The sequence below is a fragment of the Portunus trituberculatus genome, chromosome 1, assembly GCF_017591435.1.
Source record: "Portunus trituberculatus isolate SZX2019 chromosome 1, ASM1759143v1, whole genome shotgun sequence".
In the NCBI taxonomy this organism is placed as follows: domain Eukaryota; kingdom Metazoa; phylum Arthropoda; class Malacostraca; order Decapoda; family Portunidae; genus Portunus; species Portunus trituberculatus.
The window spans coordinates 6354591-6377747 of NC_059255.1; the positions used below are offsets into that span (position 1 = coordinate 6354591).

At 43.1% G+C, this 23157-nt stretch overlaps 1 protein-coding gene across 1 annotated transcript in view; it reads right to left on the reverse strand.

Moving 5' to 3' along the window:
* Window positions 1–543: 543 nt before the first annotated feature.
* The window catches only part of LOC123498093 (serine-rich adhesin for platelets-like), a 40477-nt gene continuing 17863 nt past the window's right edge, over window positions 544–23157 (reverse strand). Inside the window, 15 exon segments of the mRNA XM_045245257.1 lie at window positions 544–670; window positions 3193–3359; window positions 4285–4463; window positions 4960–5139; window positions 5299–5437; window positions 5667–5917; window positions 9122–9379; window positions 9382–9421; window positions 10073–10560; window positions 12118–12420; window positions 14993–15013; window positions 16772–16981; window positions 17793–17918; window positions 18302–18401; window positions 20341–20502. Coding sequence (XP_045101192.1) covers window positions 567–670; window positions 3193–3359; window positions 4285–4463; window positions 4960–5139; window positions 5299–5437; window positions 5667–5917; window positions 9122–9379; window positions 9382–9421; window positions 10073–10560; window positions 12118–12420; window positions 14993–15013; window positions 16772–16981; window positions 17793–17918; window positions 18302–18401; window positions 20341–20502 — 2728 coding nt within the window. The 3' untranslated portion in view covers window positions 544–566.

A 23157-nucleotide genomic window follows, 5' to 3' on the forward strand; every position in this document is an offset into this window, starting at 1 on the left:
TTATCATTGTTATCCTTTCTTGCTAATTATTCCCTCATTTATCACATTTCCTCCTGTTTCTATTTAAGAGTCATTCCCCGTTTTCTATTTACATTATTACTATTTCCCGTTTTCTATGTCTTTAATCAATTTTTTTTTCTTTCATTTCTACTTTTATCACATTTTGTCCAATTCCAGTTTTTTATTAGTGTTTTTTTTCTCGGTTTTTCTTCGTTTCAATGTTTTTTTTTTTTTCTCTCGTACATATCATTTATCACATATTCTTTCTATTTCCCCTTTCGTAACTCTGTTCTTTCTTCTGTCTCTCTCTCTCTTCTTTCTTTTATATTTTCTTTTTCTTTTTCTCTCTTCCTTTTTATCATTTTCTTCTTCTCTCTCTTTCATTTTGTTATTTTCCTATTGTTCTCCTTGTTTTTATCATTTTCTTCTTTCTCTCTCTCTCTATCTCTTCTCTTTATCCATTTTCTTCTATTTCCTCTCTCTTTCTCTTTCTTCTCATTAGCGAAAGATAGGATGGGTGAAGAGGGAGGAGGGGGTGTGTATGGGGGTAGGGGAACGGAGGGGGGTTAGTAGTCACTCTCCCCCCAGTCCGGGCCCCCCACCACCCCCGCGTCATCATCATCATCGTCATCATCATCATCGTCATCACCAACCATTACTCGATCAATTACTGTAAGAAATAGTAGGTTAGGTTAGGTAAGGTTGGTTAACTCTCTCTCTCTCTCTCTCTCTCTCTCTCTCTCTCTCTCTCTCTCTCAATCACAGCAAAGTAACATCAACAACAGCAATAATAATAATAATTTCTTCGTACACTAGTCTTTCACTAAACCAATAACAACAATAATAATAAAGATGACAATAATAACAATACTAATAATAATAACAATAATATCTGTACCCCCTCCACCACACACTAAAACACTATAAAAACCAAACAAACAGACGTAAACAAAAACAGCGCTGGCGAGGTGTTCAAAGGTGCCCGGCTGGCCTGACACTCTGCATGCCAGTCATTCACAGCAAAGCGTGGTCAAGTTTACAAAGCACCAAGAGAATACCACAACACCAATCACTACAAACTGACATACACTCCTACTACATCACAACACGAACATTTATTTATTTATCTATTTATTTTTCTACCATGTGGGTTTTTCACGGGAATTTCTGAGGTAAAGGGGATACTTTTTGGGGTGCCTCCTATCTCAAAGCCCACCCGCTAGGAAACCATTGCCCCGAGTGAGGAAGCCCAACCTGCACTCGGACCGTGGACAGGATTCGAACCCGTGCGCTTGGAGACCTCTAGGACCCCAAAGCACGCATGGTTCCACTGTACCACGGCGGACCCTGATTTGCTCCTTTTTTCTGTAATCCTCAAAGCAAGTGGACAACCTCATCATTGTGTGGCGTCCAACAGGTCACTTTGGTCCCTGCATAAAGGCTACGAGTATTTCACGACTCCTCACCACACCTACACAATATAAAGATGTATACTTTCTTCTTTCAAATACAGCGGTGTATACATTTCTAAAGGTTTACTTATGAGGAACTAAACACGATGCCTCCACGTGCTTCAAAACATGATACTGATTACATTTCTTACACAAAACAATGAACACTGTCTTGTCAAAATGTTACGGTGTATTGCATCTACAAACGGCTCCCCTAGGAAAACAAATAAGGATTCTGCTCCCTGTCTCAAAGCAGTGGCCGGACACCTACGAACAAGCGGTCAGCTGTGAACATGACTAGGAATTGGTGTTTACAGCTGCCCGGCCTTTGTCTGTCCGCCCTGGTGCAGTGGAGCCATGCGTGCTTTGGGGTCCGAGGGGTCTCCAAGCGCACGGGGTCAAATCCTATCCACGGTCCGAGTGTAGGTTGGGCTTCCTCACTCCGGGCAATGGTTTCCTAGTGAGTGGGCTTTGAGGTAGGAGGTGCCCAAAAAAGTATCCCATTTAGCCTAGAAATTCCAGTAAAAAGCCCACATGCTAGAAATATAAATAAATAAAAGTGAGTGAGAGTGAGGAAGCCCAACCTACACTCTGACCGTGGACAAGATTCGACCCCTCGGACCACAAAGCACGCATGGTTCCACTGTACCAAGGCGGGCCAATACTTGTGGACAGCCGGACACACGAACACACCGCAGCCCCACAACAACATCAACAATAAACAACAATAACAACAAAAACATGCAACAATAACAGAAAACTGAGACTTTGAGGGATAACTATTACTAAAAAAATATATATACAAAGAAAAGGAAAAAAAAATCGTAAGACAGAGAGAGATAGAAGCAGAAGAAAGAAAACGCGGTGAGGAGAACAAGGAAAACGGGATTCTAAATGACGTCTTTGTACAGTGAGTGATAAACAAACACACAAACAGACAAACAAACTCTGTAGTTAATATGGCAAAAAATCAGTGAATATGGACGATTTTTGTGAGAAATATGAAAAAAAAGGAAAGGTAAATTGAATCTGCGTGAGAGAGAGAGAGAGAGAGAGAGAGAGAGAGAGAGAGAGAGAGAGAGAGAGAGAGAGAGAGAGAGAGAGAGAGTGCTATAACAAGTAAAATATTGCAAAGAATGAAAAAAAAATAATGAAAAACATGAAAAAACGAGAGAGAGAGAGAGAGAGAGAGAGAGAGAGAGAATGGGGGGGGGGGGCCAATAATATAAACTGTAATACCTCACCCATTAACATCCCATGCAAGTGTTGTGTCTCTAAGAGCTTGAGGGGGCAGGGGAGAGAGAAAGTGAGAGAGAGAGAGAGAGAGAGGGAGAGAGATAATGTTAGTTGACTCATATTATTATCATGTTTTTGTGCTATCAGTCACCAATATTGCCTAATGGTGTGGGGGGTTGACAGACAGACGAACAGACAGACAGACAGACAGACATTCACATACATACATACATACATACATACACAAACATGCACACTTAAGTCTATTTCTTATTGTTAAACACACGCACACGCACTCACACACACACACACACACACACACACACACACACACACACACACACACACACACACACTTATTACTTCTCTCTCTCTCTCTTTCTCTCTCATACAAACATCTCTCTTCTCTCTCTCTCTCTCATACAAACATCAAACATCTCTCTCTCTCTCTCTCTCTCTCTCTCTCTCTCTCTCCCCACCACTCCACACCCCCAGCCCGTCTCACCTTCCAGAGCGTGTTCAATCTTCTTCAAGTTCCTCAATATACCAGCGAGCTCCCTGGAAGTGGACCGCCCCGCCCCACTGCCCGCTAACGCTTGGTCGCTCTCACTCAGATGCGCCAGGACCTCCTCAAGTAACGCCGCCCTGTCGCCTTCCTCGTCGTACTGGGACCTGGTGGGAAGGAGAGAGCGGGGCGTGTTTCTTTGTCTCTTTCTTTCAATCCACACCACACATGCCACAACACCACAAAATGACTGCAAATACCACAAACACACCATAACACCACAAACACATTACAAAACGACTTCAGATCACACACCACAAAACACCACCAATATACCATCACACCACATAAACACACACCCAAATACCACCTAAACACCCCAAAACACCCTAAAACTAACCCAACCACCCACATACACATCACCAAAATATACCAAAATGCCATCACAATACCTAACAACACTGATAGAACCACCACAACACCACAAAACACATAACAATGACACCTAAACACACCTAAACACCACAAACACATACAAAACCACCTTAGTTCACACACAAACACACCACAAAACACACCTAAACACCCCAAACACTCACAAACACCCCAACACCACAAAACACAACAAAAACACACCAAAACCCCAAAATACACCAGGACAACACCACAAAACACATCTAAACACCCCAAACATTCCACAAAACCACCTCCAACCACCGACAAACACCCCAAAACACAAAAACACGAAAAAACACCAGGACAACACCACAAAACACAACTAAATGCCCCAAACACGCAAAAACACCACAAAACACACCTAAACACCCCAAAAGACACAAACACGCCTAAACACCCCAAAAACACCATAAAACTACCCCAAACACCCCACAACCACCCACAAACACCATCAAACACTAGGACAACACCACAAAACACATCTAAACACCCCAAAACACTACAAAACACCCCAAAACACCCCAAAACCACCACAAAACACCCCAAAAACACCACACAACACCATTAAACACTAGGACAACACCACAAAACACCACAAAAACACCCAAACACCACACCCACCACACTAGCACTTACTTCAACTTCTGCAGGAGCGTTTCTGAAGTAGTGCGGACCTTGACAGAGAGGGAATGGATGGTGGAAATGACGAGATTGTCTAACGCTTCCATCTTTGCCTTGGAGCGGCTGGACACGATGCCTCTTGTGCTGCTGATTGGTGACCGCTTCCCCTCACTGCCTGACTCATCCAGCGACGTCTTGAGGGGTGTAGAAGGGTGATGGGAGGTGTAGAGGATGGTGAGCGGGTAAAACATCCTTATAAACCCCAATAACTTTCACTACAACCACAAAAACACCCTTGTAAACATCAATAACTTCCGCTACACTAATGAAAACATCAATAACTTCCGCTACATCCTTGAAAACACCAATAACTTCCACTACACCCTTGAAAACACCAATAACTTCCACTACACCCTTGAAAACACCAATAACTTCCACTACACCCTTGAAAACACCAATAACTTCCACTACACCCTTGAAAACACCAATAACTTCCACTACACCCTTGAAAACACCAATAACTTCCACTACACCCTTGAAAACACCAATAACTTCCACTACACCCTTGAAAACACCAATAACTTCCACTACACCCTTGAAAACACCAATAACTTCCACTACAGCCATGAAAACACCAATAACTTCCACTAGAACCTTCACACACACACACACACACACACACACCTTTACCTTCCGCGTGGGTGAGGTGACCTGGGCTTCCCCTTCATCGGAGAGAGCATAAGCAGTCCGGCGCGCCCTGGAGGAGGCGTGTGGCTGGTGGGCGGGGGAGGTGGTGTGTGGGGAGCAGAGTTGTTGTGGGGACGTGGGCGAGCGGCGAAGTGGAGAGCAGTGAGGGACTGGGTGGGCCTGCTGGAGGAGGAGGAGGAGGAGGAGGAGGAGGAGGAGGAGGAGGAGGAGGAGGAGGAGAAAAAAATGTTAATATGTATACAATAACAGTTTTGCATTTCTCTTTTTACACACACATACAGACAGACAGAAAGAAACACACACACACACACACACCCTCACCTCCTCCTCCAGTGAATATGGCCCTTCGTCCTCACTGGGGTAGAGGTGGTGTGGTCTGGGACGTGGCCATCGCCCTGAAGCGGCCCCCATCCCCTCTGTACCGTGGAAGGACGCTGATCGTAGCAGAGAACCAGGGGGGCTGAAAGGGGCAGTGGGATGTGTACTAGAGCCTGCTGTGTTTGTGTCATGGTAGGTCCTGCTGTGTTTGTCTCATACACTTATACATTCATTGCCTTATCTCCTTCTCAGTCACCATTCATTGCTTGTACCTCCTATTTTAGTCACCATTCGCCCCCTGTGCCACTTGAAAACCTTCCTTAGACTTCCTTTACACACACACACACACACACACACACACACACACACACCTGGGAGAGCGTTCCGAGGTGCTGGCTGGTCCACTCTGCAAAACCTTGTCATTTCCTTTGTTTGTCACTTTCTTCCTCCCCTCCGCCGCTGCTTTCATTGGGTCGTAGTTCTTCCTCCTCTTCCAGTTCTGAAAGTCCACTTCTTTAGCAGACAGGGTGGAGTTGGATCGAGGAGCTCCCCCCCGCCTGCCCACACCCGCTGTAGTGGTCTCCTTGCGAGTGGAGGCGCGTGATGGGGACTTGGAGACAGCCTGTGTGGAGGGAAAGGTGGATTATATGTGTGCTGAGGGAAATACAGGAACACACGCACGCACGTATGCACGCACATGCGCATACACACAGACACACACGCACACTGCATTAATCTCTACGATTAAACACACGATATCACACACACACACACACACTCACCCTCCGGCTGGGAAGTTGACCCCCCCTTGATAGCGAAAAACACACACACACACACACACAATCCGGCTGGGAAGTTGCCCCCCCCCCTTGATAGGGAAAGACAACACACACACACACACACACACACACACACACACACACAGACGATTAAACACACACACACACACACACACACACACACACACTCATCCACCCAACCCACCCCAACCCCCTCCGACCGAGAGCGGGATCTGGGTTTGGGTCCAGCAAGGGAGCCGCCCCCTTGATGTCTAAAGACAAACACACACACACACACACACACACACGCACAAACACACACACACACACACACACATACACACACACACACACAGCCACCCACCCACCCACCTACCCCCACACCCTCGGGCCTAGAGCTGGATGTGGGTCTTGGTCCAGCCGGGGGCCGTCCCCCTTGATGACGAAACACAAGGCAACACACACACACACACACACACACACACACACACACACACACACACACACACACACACACCGCCCACCCACCCACCTACCCCCACATCCCCGGGCCTGGAGCGGGATGTGGGTCTGGGTCCAGCCGGGGGTCGCCCCCCTTGATGACGTCACTTATATACGTAACGCAAACCATTTTGAAAATGAGGATTCCCAAAAAGGCAGCTGGACACCGCTAATATATAAATTTCAACTTGTTACCAATCAAAACTAATTCCTAAAATATAAAAATATTACCGGAATGAGGAATAATGAAAATATTTCAAAAAACATAATAAATAAAGTGTTAACACTTCGACATGCTTAAAAACAATTCCAAAGTCCACCAATTTCCTTCAACAGGATTGATAACGCTTTTCAAAAATTATAACCATCATTTCAAAATATCAAAACCCGCCAACACGCTCAATTAGAAAAATAAACATTTAAAAAATGACGTTGTTTAACATTTTAACACGGCTACAAATCACTCTTACAGTCCACATATTTAACTTATCAGGAGCCTTTCACACTTTTTCCATCATAAACCTTTCTTGAAAACACAAACGCTTCGCTACAACCTCAAATAAAAAATCACTCACAGCGGGGGGAAAAATTTTAGCGTATTTTCGCCCTCTCATCTGACTCCCAAACACACTCTAAATCACCGCACTTCACTCAACTCAGGCATGGAACACACGCAAAACACAACCCACTATCATTGGAAACCGTCAAAAGGTGCTTGTGACTCGAAATAAATGAACAGAGACAAATATAAATAATAGTGAAAAGTCGAGGATCTGGGACCGGCGGGAGCCGCTGATGACGTCACAACATGGCGGCTCGTGACGTCACGTCATCCCCTTCCCTTCACTGAGCTTCCATAACACACAAATCAGGCAATTGCTGATATATTTCAACGACGGATATGAAAGATTATGCCTATGGCTTCACTTTGTGACCTGTCTGGCCTGTGCTGAGTGAGAGATGAGGCAGATAATGGGTGAGAGAGAGGCGACGGGTCAGAGGATTGGTTTGTTTACATATTGAAGGCTTGAATTATTGGGGTTTTGAAGTACCTGCAGGTGTTAGTTCACTGATATGTTGTCCTGGAGGTTACCAACGTTAGGTTATGACATGACAGCACCGTGAAATGATGAACTACACCAATATATTACTTACGTTGACTGCTAGTGAACACTATTCCTGGCTGTGGCGGCTGTCGTCACCAGCAGCAGGCACCCACACACCACCCGCCTTGTGCCAGTGTTTACCGAGGCTACACACACACACACACACTGTTCTTTTCGTTACTATCATGGCTATTGTTACTATATTCGTGTTGGCTTGTAACCGCGGCGCCCACTCACTGCCCACCACTGCCGCTCAAGATAAACTGGCGGCGAGACGGGCCTGACGGGGCGGGGCGGGGCTACAATCGGCCTACTAATGTCAATATTAATATGATCGGGGAACAAACACACACACACACACAAATAAATAAATAAATGAATAAATAAAAACATTGAAAACCACATATTCAAACCTTACAAAACAATCACAACTGACTGGCAACTACCGTAAGTGGACCTTTTTTTTTTTTTTTTTTTCATGTCAGTTTGATGTTTCCTTGACTCATTTTCCCACCCTACATGATAAAACCCAAACAAACAAACTTCAAACACAACATGGCAACTCAACACTTACTTAATCTCTTCTTCAGTCTTTATCCTGGTGACTATCTGGTGATTCTATACAGCTTCAGAAACTTATGTGGGGGATTAAAATGGTGAAGACTGTGGCTATTAATCATCTGACCTCCATACACCCTTCCTAATGTATATAAAATAGTCTAATCATCCCTAAACTCAGTAAAAATGCATCCCAGTACTGAGGTGGTTTATACAGCTTCAGAAACTTATGTGGGGGATTAAAATGGTGAGGACTGTGGCAATTAATCATCTGACCTCCATAGACCCTTCCTAATGTATATAAAATAGTCTAATCATCCCCAAAACTCATGGTAAAAATGCATCCCAGTACTGAGGTGGTTTATACAGCTTCAGAAACTTATGTGGGGGATTAAAATGGTGAGGACTGTGGCAATTAATCATCTGACCTCCATAGACCCTTCCTAATGTATATAAAATAGTCTAATCACACCCAAACTCAGTAAAAATGCATCCCAGTACTGAGGTGGTTTATACAGCTTCAGAAACTTATGTGGGGATTAAAATGGTGAAGACTGTGGCTATTAATCTGACCTCCATAGACCCTTCCTAATGTATATAAAATAGTCTAATCATCCCTAAACTCAGTAAAAATGCATCCCAGTACTGAGGCGGTTAAATGCAACACAAACACCCAAACAATGACAACACAGAACTGATAAAAAAAACTTGAAAATTACCATCTATTTGTAATTCTACTGTAATTTAATTTGTAATCTATAACTCATAAGCACAATTTCGACTATTTCTGGTTAGATTTTAAGATACTACTCACAATACCAAGATTAAATGTAACTGGTGTATAAATAGAAAAATAAAAGTAACAAACAATCCAACACTTACAGAAGTTGAACCAGAGCGCGGCAACCTCAGACTAAACCTTCCACCATCACCACGACTAAAATCATTGACGGTGGAACTTTTAGCAGAAGACGAGGTGTTGGTGGTGGAGTGCGGGGGGCCTCCTTTCATGCCCCCAATACTCTGGCTCTTGGTGTGGCCCAGTGGAACCTTGCGGGACGTGGAGAGGCTGCCGGCACTAGAAGGACGCACCTGTTTCTTTTTGTCTATGGGGATGGGGGCTTAGTGGGCTGCGCTGGGTGGGTCTGGTGTTCGTCGCAGCCCAATCGTGCCCTCCGTAAACTGCGAGGGAGGGAGAATGGGGCTGTCAGTGTGAGAAGAGGGGGCTGAGTGTGTGCGATGGGGGGCTGTGAGTGTGAAGGGGGCTGTGTGTGAGAGAAAGAGGCTGAGTGTGTGTGAGAGAAAGGGGCTGAGTGTGTGTGAAGGGGGCTGAGTGTGTGAGAGAAGGGGGGCTGAGAGAGAGACTGCAATATTATCATCAATATTAACAATGATAGCAATAATATAAACTAGAATAATAATAATAATAATAATAATAATAATAATGAGGATAAAAATAGAGAAGATTAACAAAAACAAAAGATAAAAAAACAAGCAAAGGAAGAATAATGAGAAAAGAAAGGAGGAAATGAAGATGGAAAATAAAATAAGATAAAAAAGGAAGGAAAGGAAGAAGAAAAGATTAACAAGAACAAAAACTGAAAAGCAAGCACAGGAAGAAAGAGAACAAGAAAAATTAGAAAAGGAAGAAAAAAGAACAAAGGAAAGGAAGAAAAAGAAAGCGAATAAGAACAAGGAAAGCAAGATAAAGAACAAAATGAACAAGAAAAAGAAGATGAACAACACCACCAAAAAACACCAAAAAAAAAAAACACACAACAAAATAGAAAATAAAACACCACCACCAAACACCCAAAAACACCACAAACTCACCTAAACGCACGATTAAACTTGAGCGGAGGGTTATTTTCAACTTTCCGTGGATCCTTAGCAGCACTGCCATGACCACTTCCATCACTACTACTATCTGACTGCCCACTGCCATCCTCCACCCTCCCGACAAACCCCTCATAACCTCCGTCAGAAACAATAGACCTTTCCCTTCTAAACTTCTCTACTGCTGGTCTTCTGGGGCTTGCAATGGGCGGTGTCTTAGCTCCCTCTATACCCACAAGCCTCAGCCGGGCCTTAAGCTGCTTGGTGAGTCGTTCCTCGTCCTGTATGGGGTAAGACGTGCTGGTGTCTAAGTCCGAATCCCCGCCTGAGTCGTGTGATTCGAACGAGGCGCCACGTAATGTTCCGCAGGGGTCCACGCGAGCCTGCAGGGAGGTGACAATGCGCTCAGTGTGGCGTAGAAAATCCCGGGTGCTGTCGTAGTCGTCCTGTCCGCGGGGTAAGGTCTCCAAGGGGTCTGGGAGGAGCTGTGGGGTGTGGTGGGGGAAGGAGAGATGGAGAGATGGAGAGACAAAGAGAGAGAGAGAGAGAGACAGAGAGGGAGAAATGGTAGTTATTCTTTTTGTTGATTTTGGGTTTTTTTTCAAGATTTCCTACATGCACCATTTTTTTTGTTCTGTTATTTTTATTTATTTTTTTTGCATGCCTAGTTTGTTTTCCCATTTTCTGTTATTGTTGCTATTCCCGTTTTCTATTTTTGTTATTTTTTTGGGGTGTTTGTCTTCCTACGTTTTCTATTCCTTTGTGTTTTTGTCTTCTATTATTTCTCTATTTTTTTTTTTTTCATTGCATGCCTGGTTTGGTTTCCCGTTTTCTATTATATTTGCTATCCCCCATTTTCTATCCCCCATTTTCTTCCCCATGCTTCATTTTGTTACTTCATTTACTTAATTTCCATGCCGAGTTTTGATTTATTTCCTTATCTATCTCTCAATTTCTTTTCTATTTCCCTTCTTTAGTTTGGTCACCCATCTACCTATCTTAAACCACTATTTCCACTATCCACTATTCTATCAACCTTATCTCCACTTATCCTTTATCATCATACCTCCATTCTCTATTCTACTGTCACATGCCTTAACAAACTAATATTTCTTCCTCTTTATCTAAATTTATAACCTGTTCCTTCATTTTCCAGTCTTTGTTTACCCACATGCATTAAATAGAAAGGCATAATGGGGCTATACAAGACACCCACACACACACACACACACACACACACACACACACACAGCAAGGCCCCACCACCACTCCTCCCCTTCACAATGAGACTGTTCCCCACCCTGCACCTTCAAGACACCACAGCAAGGCCACACACACACACAGGCACCTCTGCAACAACACCACAACACCACAGAACAATATTAACACCCCAGCCACTTACTACTAACAGTGTATTAGAGAAATATTAAGTTTCCATACATGCCTCTGTGTAGAAATATCTTTGTTTAGTTATATAGAGAAAAACTGAAGAATAAGGGGCTCTCTCTCTCTCTCTCTCTCTCTCTCTTTCTCCACACACACTTTACCTTGTTTCTTCAGTGTGCTAAACTTGGAAGTAATTCAGTTATTTGACACAGAGGGGACGTAAAAGTGACATGGAGGTTTGATAGAGGTGTGTTAGGTTAGGTTAGTGTGTTGTCTGTCTGTCTGTCTGTCTGTCTGTCTGGCTGGCTGTCTGTCTCTCTATCTAACACAAACACACATGAAAGGGAAAGACGGAAACCAGCTAATATTTCTACTCTAATAAAAAACACACAAACACAAAGCAAAGAAGAAGAAGAAGAAGAAAAAAAGAAAGGAGAAAAGAAGATGAGAGAGAAAAGAAACAAATACACAAACATAAAAAAAGAAGAAGAAAAAAACTAGAGAAACCAAACACACAAACACACACACACAAATCCCAGGCAAACACAAAAACAAGAAAACAAGACAGAAAAACAAGAAAATTAAGAAGAGGAAGAGAAAAAGAAAAAAAAGAGAGAAACACACACACACACACACACACACACACCCAAACGTACCCTTCCTTTAGTGGGAGTCTCACAATCGGACACATCAACACCCCCATTACTCTTGTGAAGTGCGTGGCCGTGAGCGTGTGTGTGCGTGTGTCCATGGTGTGCGGTAGGGGGGGTGGGGAGCTTGCGTCGTGGCCTTCCCTCACTCTCCTGGGATGATGAGAGGGAGGGGGGAATGCGTGGGGAGCGAGTGGTGCCCTGCGTTGCCTTGTGATCCTTGTGTTCCGTGCCCTTGGTGTGTTCTGCCACCTGCGCCGCCCACTGCTGGATCCAATTTGGGCTGTTTCGGCTTAAGCTTCCTGGACTCTGGGGGTTAAAGAGTGTTAGGTTAGGTTAGGTTAGGTTATGCACACTCTCTCTCTCTCTCTCTATTTTATTTATTTTTGGGTCATTAGGTTAGGTTAAGTTGGGTTATGTGTGTCTCTCTCTCTCTCTCTCTCTCTCTCTCTATCGCTTCTTATTTCTACTTTTTTTTGTGGGGATGGACGGTCTAGTTAGGTTAGGTTATGCTCTCTCTCTCTCTCTCTCTCTCTTTTAATTAATCTATTTTATTTATTTTTGGTTCTGGAATTGTCTTGCTTTGTTTCATGTGTGTGTGTGTGTGTGTGTGTGTGTGTGTGTGTGTGTGTGTGTGTTTCGAAGGTTAGGTTAAATCAAATTACGTTTTACTCAGTCTAACAAGAGACATAAAAACATGAAAACACCCTTAAAAACCCCAATAACTTCCACTACACCTTGAAAACCCCAATAACTTCCACTACACCCTTGAAAACACCAATAACTTCCACTACACCCTTAAAAACCCCAATAACTTCCACTACACCCTTGAAAACCCCAATAACTTCCACTACACCCTTGAAAACACCAATAACTTCCACTACACCCTTGAAAACACCAATAACTTCCACTACACCCTTGAAAACACCAATAACTTCCACTACACCCTTGAAAACACCAATAACTTCCACTACACCCTTGAAAACACCAATAACTTCCACTACACCCTTGAAAACACCAATAACTTCCACTACACCCTTGAAAACACCAATAACTTCCACTACACCCTTGAAAACACCAATAACTTCCACTACACCCTTGAAAACACCAATAACTTCCACTACACCCTTGAAAACACCAATAACTTCCACTACACCCTTGAAAACACCAATAACTTCCACTACACCCTTGAAAACACCAATAACTTCCACTACACCCTTGAAAACACCAATAACTTCCACTACACCCTTGAAAACACCAATAACTTCCACTACACCCTTGAAAACACCAATAACTTCCACTACACCCTTGAAAACACCAATAACTTCCACTACACCCTTGAAAACACCAATAACTTCCACTACACCCTTGAAAACACCAATAACTTCCACTACACCCTTGAAAACCCCAATAACTTCCACTACACCCTTGAAAACACCAATAACTTCCACTACACCCTTGAAAACACCAATAACTTCCACTACACCCTTGAAAACACCAATAACTTCCACTACACCCTTGAAAACACCAATAACTTCCACTACACCCTTGAAAACACCAATAACTTCCACTACACCCTTGAAAACACCAATAACTTCCACTACACCCTTGAAAACACCAATAACTTCCACTACACCCTTGAAAACACCAATAACTTCCACTACACCCTTGAAAACACCAATAACTTCCACTACACACCCTTGAAAACACCAATAACTTCCACTACACCCTTGAAAACCCCAATAACTTCCACTACACCCTTGAAAACCCCAATAACTTCCACTACACCCTTGAAAACACCAATAACTTCCACTACACCCTTGAAAACCCCAATAACTTCCACTACACCCTTGAAAACCCCAATAACTTCCACTACACCCTTGAAAACACCAATAACTTCCACTACACCCTTGAAAACACCAATAACTTCCACTACACCCTTGAAAACACCAATAACTTCCACTACACCCTTGAAAACACCAATAACTTCCACTACACCCTTGAAAACACCAATAACTTCCACTACACCCTTGAAAACACCAATAACTTCCACTACACCCTTGAAAACCCCAATAACTTCCACTACACCCTTGAAAACACCAATAACTTCCACTACACCCTTGAAAACACCAATAACTTCCACTACACCCTTGAAAACACCAATAACTTCCACTACACCCTTGAAAACACCAATAACTTCCACTACACCCTTGAAAACACCAATAACTTCCACTACACCCTTGAAAACACCAATAACTTCCACTACACCCTTGAAAACACCAATAACTTCCACTACACCCTTGAAAACCCCAATAACTTCCACTACACCCTTGAAAACACCAATAACTTCCACTACACCCTTGAAAACACCAATAACTTCCACTACACCCTTGAAAACCCCAATAACTTCCACTACATCCTTGAAAACACCAATAACTTCCACTAGAACCACAAAAACACCCTTGAAAACACCAATAACTTCCACTACACCCTTGAAAACCCCAATAACTTCCACTACACCCTTGAAAACACCAATAACTTCCACTACACCCTTGAAAACACCAATAACTTCCACTAGAACCATAAAAACACCCTTAAAAACACCAGTAACTTCCACAACAACCAGGCAAATGATCAAACACAAGATTTAAATAAGAATAACAATTAACTTTAGTACACAAACATGCTACCACCACCACCACCACCACTACTACTACTACTACTACTACTACTACAATAAACAGATAGGATGGAGAAATGAGAAACACCACAAAACCAGGCAGTGAATAGGGAATAGGGAAACAATGATAAAAGGAAGGAATAAGAGAGAGGATAACTTAAGATACTGAAACACACATTAACATTTTAAAATCTCACTGACCATTTCTCTCTGTCCAGATTTCTTGATTATGAACGAAAATGGAGGAGAAAGAAAGGAGTGAATATTTTGGATTAGAAGGAAATTTGATAAAGAAGAAGAAGAAAAAGATGATGATGATGATGAAGAAGAATTAGAAGAAAAAGATGATGATGAAGATGAAGAATATAAAACAAGAAGAAGAAGAAGAAGAAGAAGAAGAAGAAGACGAAGGAATATTTAGACAAGAAAGAAGAAAATGAGCAGAAAATTGATAAAAAGGAAGCAAAAGAGAGAAAGATAAAAAATAGGAATAAATATTTTGATATGAGAAAAAACTGATAAAGAAGAAGAAGAAGAAGAAGAAGAAGAAGAAGATGTGAAATAAATAGATCTAAAACTAGAACCACAAAAACACCCTTAAAAACCCACGTCACTTATTGTTTCTCCTGTTAATAATGCAGAAATGTTGTTAATCTGTCACTAGAACCACAAAAACACCCTTAAAAACCCACATCACTTATTGTTTCTCCTGTTAATAATGCAGAAATGTTGTTAATCTGTCACTAGAACCACAAAAACACCCTTAAAAACCCACGTCACTTATTGTTTCTCCTGTTAATAATGCAGAAATGTTGTTAATCTGTCACTAGAACCACAAAAACACCCTTAAAAACCCACGTCACTTATTGTTTCTCCTGTTAATAATGCAGAAATGTTGTTAATCTGTCACTAGAACCACAAAAACACCCTTAAAAACCCACGTCACTTATTGTTTCTCCTGTTAATAATGCAGAAATGTTGTTAATCTGTCACTAGAACCACAAAACACCCTTAAAACCCACGTCACTTATTGTTTCTCCTGTTAATAATGCAGAAATGTTGTTAATCTGTCACTAGAACCACAAAACACCCTTAAAACCCACGTCACTTATTGTTTCTCCTGTTAATAATGCAGAAATGTTGTTAATCTGTCACTAGAACCACAAAACACCCTTAAAACCCACGTCACTTATTGTTTCTCCTGTTAATAATGCAGAAATGTTGTTAATCTGTCACTAGAACCACAAAACACCCTTAAAACCCACGTCACTTATTGTTTCTCCTGTTAATAATGCAGAAATGTTGTTAATCTGTCACTAGAACCACAAAAACACCCTTAAAAACCCACGTCACTTATTGTTTCTCCTGTTAATAATGCAGAAATGTTGTTAATCTGTCACTAGAACCACAAAACACCCTTAAAACCCACGTCACTTATTGTTTCTCCTGTTAATAATGCAGAAATGTTGTTAATCTGTCACTAGAACCACAAAACACCCTTAAAAACCCACGTCACTTATTGTTTCTCCTGTTAATAATGCAGAAATGTTGTTAATCTGTCACTAGAACCACAAAAACACCCTTAAAAACCCACGTCACTTATTGTTTCTCCTGTTAATAATGCAGAAATGTTGTTAATCTGTCACTAGAACCACAAAACACCCTTAAAAACCCACGTCACTTATTGTTTCTCCTGTTAATAATGCAGAAATGTTGTTAATCTGTCACTACAACCACAAAAACACCCTTAAAAACCCACGTCACTTATTGTTTCTCCTGTTAATAATGCAGAAATGTTGTTAATCTGTCACTACAACCACAAAAACACCCTTAAAAACCCCAAATTGCTTGTTTCTCTAGTAAATAGTATAGAAAACTTATTAATCTACCACTAGAACCTTAAAAGCACCCTTAAAAACCCACACTACTTCAAATAAACCCATTGAAAAGCAGTAAAAACACCACCACCACCATCATTACCTTATATTTCTCCTGATCAATGGCGTTTGCATGTGTCCAAGGCTCGTCAGGGGGAGGGGGACCACGGGGGGTGAGCGCTGACCCCACCTCTACCTCACTCTCTGTTCCAGACACCCCAAACACCCTATCAATGTCACTCCTCGCCTGCTCCACCTCCGGCGACGACGAGTCCTTCTCTATAGTGTATGTTCCAGCCTCACTCACATCGTCCTGGGGAAAGTTGAGGTTTAAATTGTTTATCTATATACACACTGTTTATCTATCTATCTACTAAGACTGGGAAACCACCACACACACACACAGGTAGATAAATTAATCACACACACATACAGCCTCACTCACATTATCTTGGAGTAAAAGTAGTGTTTATTTATCTATATACAAACAGTTTATCTATACAGCTTCAGAAACTCATGTGTGGGATGAAAAAGTGAAGACTGTGGTCATTAATCTTCTGGCCTTCTAATGTCAATAAAAAGGTCTAATGGTACACAAATCTCAAGGTAAAAATGTGTCTCAATACTGAAGGGGTTAAAATAGTGAGTTTTGTGTACCATTAGACCATTTTATTGACATTAGGAAGGTTCTATGGAGGTCTGAAGATTAATGGCCACAGTCTTTACTATTTTAACCCCTTCAGTACTGGGACACAGTTTTACTTTAAGATTTGTGCACCATTAGACCATTTTATTAACATTAGGAAGGGTGTATGGAGGGCAGAAGATTAATGGCCACAGTCTTTACTATTTTAACATCTTCAGTACTGGGACACAATTTTACCTTGAAATTTGTGTACCATTAGACCATTTTATTGACATTAGGAAGGGTCTATGGAGGACAGAAGATTAATGGCCACAGTCCTCACTATTTTAACCCCCCACATGAGTTTCTGAAACTGTGTAAAATCACCAAATAGTCACCACAATGAATATGGAAATGCGTCATAGTACCGAAGGGGATTAAAATATTCCTTCTTCTTCTTCCTTTTCCTCCTCCTCCTCCTCCTCCTTTAGTGCCTCACCTTCTCCTCCTTGGCAGCGTCCTGTGTTGGCACCTTCTGCTTCATGTCTAGTGTGTGGTTACTGCCGCACAGACTGTTGTTGCCAGTATTGTTGTGTTTGCGGCCTTCCCCCACCTTGTCCATTGCCTGAAACACACACACACACACACATAGGGTAGGATTAAGGTGCACCTCTCTCTCTCTCTCTCTCTTAGTTTGTTTACATTGAGATAACTTTGTTTACTGTTTGTTTACTTGGAAAATCTTTTAAGTTAATTTTTTTTTTGTCTTTGTTGATGAAATAAATAAAAAGATTAATATTGGTATCTTTTCTAATTATAATGCTCTCTCTCTCTCTCTCTCTCTCTCACAAACACACACACACATAGGGTAAAACTAGTATATGATGCCTCTCTCTCTCTCTCTCTCTCACAAAACACACACACACAAAGGGTAAAACTAGTATATGATGCCTCTCTCTCTCTCTCTCTCTCTCTCTCTCTCTCTCTCTCTCTCAGTCTGTGTCTCACCTTGCTCTTGTCGCCTCTGTTCCTGCCGGTCACTTCAGCTACTGTTGGTTTCTTCTCAGTCTTGCAGCATGCCCGGCCTTCACTCTTGCTGCCCTGCTTCCTGTGTGTGTGTGTGTGTGTGTGAGACTCACTCTCTCACACACACACACACACACACACACGCACATATACATACACATAGAATTAAGATGAGTGTATGTGTGTTTGTATGGTAGCAAATAGTGACGCATACACACACATACAAGCGCACACACGCACACGCACACACACACACAAAACACATAAAAAACACACAAACGCAGAGAAATTTCCAAGCGTACCAGCAAACACACACACACACACACACACACACACACACACCAAAACGCAGAAAAACACAAGCGACACACCAGCGTTTTAGCAATCAACACCCTACACCACCACTACAGCCTCTACACACACCACCCTACACCCTGCCACACACCCTAGGCAGCTACAACACACCCTACACCCTGCCATACACCCTAGACAGCTACAGCACACCCTATACCCTGCTAGTCACCCTACACCCTGCCACACACCCTAGGCAGCTACAGCACACCCTATATCCTGCTAGTCACCCTACACCCTGCCACATACCCTACATTCTGCTAGTCACCCTACATCCTGCCACACTCACCCTACACCTTGCCACACTCACCCTATACCCTGCCACACTCACCCTACACTTTGCCAGTCATCCTACACCCTGTCAGTCACCCTAGACCCTGCCACACACACATCCTATGCAGCAAGAACACACCAGCTACACCCTACACCCTAGTCAAGTCACTCTTAGCACCCAGGAAGCACTACACACTGTTTTAGCCACCCTACACCCTAGCAGTCACCCTGAACACCCTGAAAACACTAGACTAACCTAATGTAACCTATACAAGTCACCCTAAACACCTTAGAAATACACTAATAGTATTTTACCAGCCTTTCACCCTAGTTTAGTTGTCTATGTCACCCTGGGAACACACTACACACTATTTTAAACACACTGCACACTGTTTGAGTCACCCTACACTCTAGCCAGGTCACCCTAAGCACTTTGGGGACATCAAGACTATTTTTAGCATTCTTTCACCCTAATTTTGATGCTAATGACACACTGTTCTAGTATCTCTACACCCTAGCTGCAGTGTTTTTGGGCCACCCTGCACACCCTGGCAGCACTACACACTATATTAGCACCTCTACACCCTAGCCACACCCTAGTCAAGACACCCTAAGCACCCTTGTACCACTACACACTATTTTATCACCTCTACACCCTAGCTAGTGTTTTTGTGTCACCCTAGATACCCTGGCAGCACTACACACTACTAGCCAAGTCACCCTGCACACTGTTCTAGCACCTTTACACCCTAATCACCCTAGCACCACCACTACACACTACCACCACCCTGCACCCTAGCCAAGTCACCCTGCACACTGTTCCAGCACCTCTACACCCTAGCCAAGTCACCCTGCACACTGTTCCAGCACCTCTACACCCTAGCCAAGTCACCCTGCACACTGTTCCAGCACCTCTACACCCTAGCCAAGTCACCCTGCACACTGTTCCAGCACCTCTACACCCCTAGCCAAGTCACCCTGCACACTGTTCCAGCACCTCTACACCTAGCCAAGTCACCCTGCACACTGTTCCAGCACCTCTACACCTAGCCAAGTCACCCTGCACACTGTTCCAGCACCTCTACACCTAGCCAAGTCACCCTGCACACTGTTCCAGCACCTCTACACCCTAGCCAAGTCACCCTGCACACTGTTCCAGCACCTCTACACCCTAGCCAAGTCACCCTGCACACTGTTCCAGCACCTCTACACCTAGCCAAGTCACCCTGCACACTGTTCCAGCACCTCTACACTAGCCAAGTCACCCTGCACACTGTTCCAGCACCTCTACACCCTAGCCAAGTCACCCTGCACACTGTTCCAGCACCTCTACACCCTAATCACCCTAGCACCACCACTACACACTACCACCACCCTGCACCCTAGTCACACCCTACCTCAGAGATTCAGGAACGGAAGTCATCATTTTCTCCAGCAGGAAGGAGGCTGATTCATGTAGGGTGAGGCTTGGGGGCTGCAAGGGTGAGGTGCGTGCTGTTGCTGCTGCTGTGGGGCTGTCAGGGCTGTGGGGGCTGTGGGGGCTCGGAGTGTTGAGCATTCTGTCGGGAGAGGCATGCTGCGTCATCCCGGGGCTGCGCAGGGTGGCAGGGTGGCAGGGTGGCAGGGTGAGGGGCTGGGTGGTAAGGTGGCAGGGTACGTGATGGTTGCCAGGTTGTGTGTGTGTGTTAGTGGGTGTTTTTTGGGTGTTTTTGTGGGTTTTTGGGTGTTTTGTGGTGTGTTTGTGTGTGTGTTTGGTGTGTGGTGTGGTGTTTGTGTGTGTTGTGGGTGTTTGGTGTGTTTTTGTGGTGTTTAGGGTGTGTTTTAGTGTGTTTGTGGGTGTTTTAGTGTGTGTTGTGTGTTTTGGGTGTGTGTGTTTGGTGTTTTGGGTGTGTTTTGTGTTTTGGTGTGTTTGTGGGTGTTTGTGGGTGTGTGTGTGTGTTGTGTGGGTGTGTTTGTGTGTTTGTGTGTGTGTTGTGGGTGTTTAGGTGTGTGTGTTTGGGTGTGGGTGTGTTTGTGGGTGTTTCAGTGTGTTTGTGGGTGTTTTGGGTGTGTTTGTGGGTGTTTGGGGTATTTTGAGTGTTCTGAGTGTTTGGAATATGTTTGTGGGTGTTTTTAGTGTGTTAATGGGTGTTTTTGTTGGTATTTTGGTGTTTTAAGCTTGTTATTGTTGTTAATGTTGTTGATCTGGTGTTATGCTGTTAGCCTTGCTGTTGTTGTTGTTGTTAGTTATGTTGTTATTGTTGTTACTGCTGTTATTGTTGCTGTTGTTGGTTAGTTCCTTCTTGCAGAGGCATTCCAGAGGCACACCAGCTCAGGGCCCCAAGCTTGCCCCAGATAGCAAGGGTGCAAGATTTCCACACAGGACACACTGAGTCACTCCACACACTGCTGCTGTGACAGTGTGTGCCTCATCAGTGTGGCCCCCTCCAGTACCACCAATGGACCCCTCACTCAAACTTACTGTTCCCATACCTGCCACTAACGCCTCTAACTGATTGGTTCTTAATGTGGGCTGGGCATCTCTACAAGGCTGTCACTTGTTTTAAAGTATGTGACCTCTTAGGAAAAGCATTAATTTCTCTTTGTCTTTTTAACGAGAGGCTCTGCGAATTTCAAGCTTGGATACACACGCGTTTGTGAAGTTTTTTTCATGAGAGGCTCTGCGAATTTTGAGCTTGGATACCCAATACACGCGTTTGTGAAGCTTTTTTCATGAGAGGCTCTGCGAATTTTGAGCTTGGATACACACGCGTTTGTGAAGTTTTTTTCATGAGAGGCTCTGCGAATTTTGAGCTTGGATACCCAATACACGCGTTTGTGAAGCTTTTTCATGAGAGGCTCTCAATTTTAAGCTTGGATACACAGCGTTTGTGAAGTTTTTTCATGAGAGGCTCTGCGAATTTTGAGCTTGGATACCCAATACACGCGTTTATGAAGCTTTTTTCATGAGAGGCTCTGCGAATTTTGAGCTTGGATACCCAATACACGCGTTTGTGAAGCTTTTTTCATGAGAGGCTCTGCGAATTTTGAGCTTGGATACCCAATACACGCGTTTGTGAAGCTCTTTTCATGAGAGGCTCTGCGAATTTTGAGCTTGGATACCCAATACACGCGTTTGTGAAGCTTTTTTCTACTCATTTGTCATCTTATCGAGAGGCTCTTCCAATTTTGACAGTTTGATACACACAAATTTGTGAAGCTGCATTTTTGAAGACCGCTGCTGACAAGACCAGACACACACAGGCTCAATGTGGTAAACTTACAAATTGTGCCTCCCTCACACTGACCTACACACATTTATAGAGAGCCAACACTCAAATCAGCCAGTTTTTTTTTTAATCTATTTTTCTTCCCTTGGTTGGCCCTCTTCCCTATATAAAAAAATAAATAAATAAACAAATCTAGTGTCTAACAAGTGACAAATCTTTAATTAACAATATCACTTGTTCATAATGAGTAAAACGACTTGATATTTTTCATTTTTTCTTTAGAATTTGTGAGGGCATTGTACTGATAGATGCAAGGGGGAGGGGGGTGTGTGGCAGTAGAAATGTTAGGAAATACATCTATAACTGACTCCGGGAACCATAAAGCTTGCCTGGGGCCGCTGGGAACCTTGGAATGCTAGTCTCTTATTCCTTCCTTCATTATTTGTTAGTTTTTTTTGTGTTTTTTTTTCAATTATTTCCTCTTCTCTTCTATTTCCTCCTTTCCTTCATTATTTGTGTTGGTTTTTTCTTCCAATTTCTTTCTTTTCTTCTCTTCCTTTCCTTCCTTCCATCTGTGTTAGTTTTTCCTTCAATTATTTCCTTTTCCCATTTCTCTCTTTCTTCTTTGCATCATCTTCCTCTTCTTCTTTTGTTTCCTCTTCTTTTTTGTCTTCTCTCTCTCTCTCTCTCTCTTCCTCTTCTGTGGGTTCTCTTGTTATTTCTTCTTTCTTCCTCTCTTTACTAATTCTTTCTCCCTATTCCCTTCCTATCTAGTACTCCTATTACATCTTCACCCCTCTCCCTCTCCCTCTCTCTCTCTCTCACCCACAGTTAGTGATGATACAATGACACAGACAGACACACAGACAGACACACAGAGACACATGTGTTTAGTGTGTGACAAAAAGCCATGCACACACACACACACACACACACACACACACACACACACACACACACACACACACACACACACACACACACACATATACACAAAGGTTACAT